The sequence below is a fragment of the Trichechus manatus genome, unplaced genomic scaffold, assembly GCF_000243295.1.
Source record: "Trichechus manatus latirostris isolate Lorelei unplaced genomic scaffold, TriManLat1.0 scaffold00142, whole genome shotgun sequence".
Lineage (NCBI taxonomy): Eukaryota > Metazoa > Chordata > Mammalia > Sirenia > Trichechidae > Trichechus > Trichechus manatus.
Genome location: NW_004444078.1, coordinates 1,404,961 through 1,406,367, shown reverse-complemented (window position 1 = coordinate 1,406,367; position 1,407 = coordinate 1,404,961). Strand labels below are relative to the sequence as shown.

The following is a 1,407-nucleotide window of genomic DNA, read 5'->3' as shown; positions in this document are numbered from 1 at the left end:
GGTTTCCAAAGCGGTAATCTTTATGAAAGCAGACTGCCTCATCTCTCTTCTGTGGAGTGGCTGGTGGATTGGAACCACTGACCTTTCAGTTAGCAGCTGAGCATTTAACCGTGGAACCACCAGGGCTCCATAAAAGGTGCAGCTGCAGTTATATTCCAGACAGTAACAATAAAGGAGATGAAAAGGAGTTTGGAGAGAATTACTGGGGATCCTCTGACCACATTCTGAGATCTGTTCCCTCTTCTCTGATGTGTGCCCTCTGGATTGTGGTGGCATTCTCCCTGGCCGTGTCAGGGCCTGGACGACTGCTGGCCACTGTGAAATGGGGCCTCACTGCTGTGCTTAATGATGTCTTCATGGACCTTTTTCTCCTAGTCAGTTCTGGGCTGAGGAATTTCCCCTTCTCCTTTCTTTAAGCTATTGATTTTTTGTGTGAGGATGGGCATGCTAATTATCATCTCTTCAGGTATTTTTTCAAGTTGCTGCCAATTCCTTTTTTTTTTTTTTTAACTTTCTATTATTTGGGTGCTTATGCACCTTAGGCTCGGAAAATCCTGCGGGAACTGAAGCATCAAAAGCGCTGTAAGGAAGCAGTTACAACCATTGCAGCTTATTGGCATGGTACCCAGGTAGGCCATGCTACCCAGAACCCTCTTGTTAGGGGCAAAAAATGTTTCACCGGCTTCAGCCACTGAGCACGCATTGCCTCTCGCGCTTTCCGACAGTGTGGGGTGGGGTGGCAGCACACGCTTTTGCGTTTGCTATTTTGGTGGTGACCAGTGTCTTTCCTTCTCCATTGGGAAACAGCAGCAACCATTCCTGCCTTAAACTTTTCTATAACTCCTTTTCACATGCATCACAGGCACGAAGGGAACTGAGACGGCTGAAGGAGGAGGCTAGGAATAAACATGCTATTGCAGTTATTTGGGCTTACTGGCTTGGATCTAAGGTACTTGATGCACACATCCCACCGCTCCATCCTGGAATTCTGCAATAATCAGTCCTGCTCTCTAGCATAGTAGGGGGTTAACGGCTATAATTAATAGTGGCTCACGCTGATGCATGTCCTAGCAGCCAGATTTAAGATTTAATAAACCTGGAAATGTTAGCGTCTGTAGTGTACATAGGAAGCGTAAGCATGTGTAGGCAAGAAGACTAATTGCTTACTAATAAGGCCCTAGTAGAGCTGTTTTTGTTTTTGTTTTTTTAAGCTCTGAAGTTACATGCATGTGTGGATTTTTTTTCTTTTTCCTGATGTATGTTGGTGGTTTTCTATAGATATTGTTGGGGGGTGGGGCCTGTTGGAAATGTTAAAGTTTGAGCTTAAATCAGTTTTCTGCAATCGGTTGACAGTGGAAATGCCATTAATGCACGTCTTAAAAAAAATTAATCCATGAATGAAATTTT

At 44.3% G+C, this 1,407-nt stretch overlaps 1 protein-coding gene across 1 annotated transcript in view; it reads left to right on the top strand.

Annotated features, from left to right (window-relative positions):
• The window catches only part of MYO1B (myosin IB), a 200,428-nt gene that overhangs the window by 178,049 nt on the left and 20,972 nt on the right, over positions 1–1,407 (top strand). The window contains exons 22-23 of the mRNA XM_004385602.2: positions 543–629; positions 863–949. Of these exons, the coding sequence (XP_004385659.1) occupies positions 543–629; positions 863–949 (174 nt within the window). The remainder of the gene's footprint in view (positions 1–542; positions 630–862; positions 950–1,407) is intronic.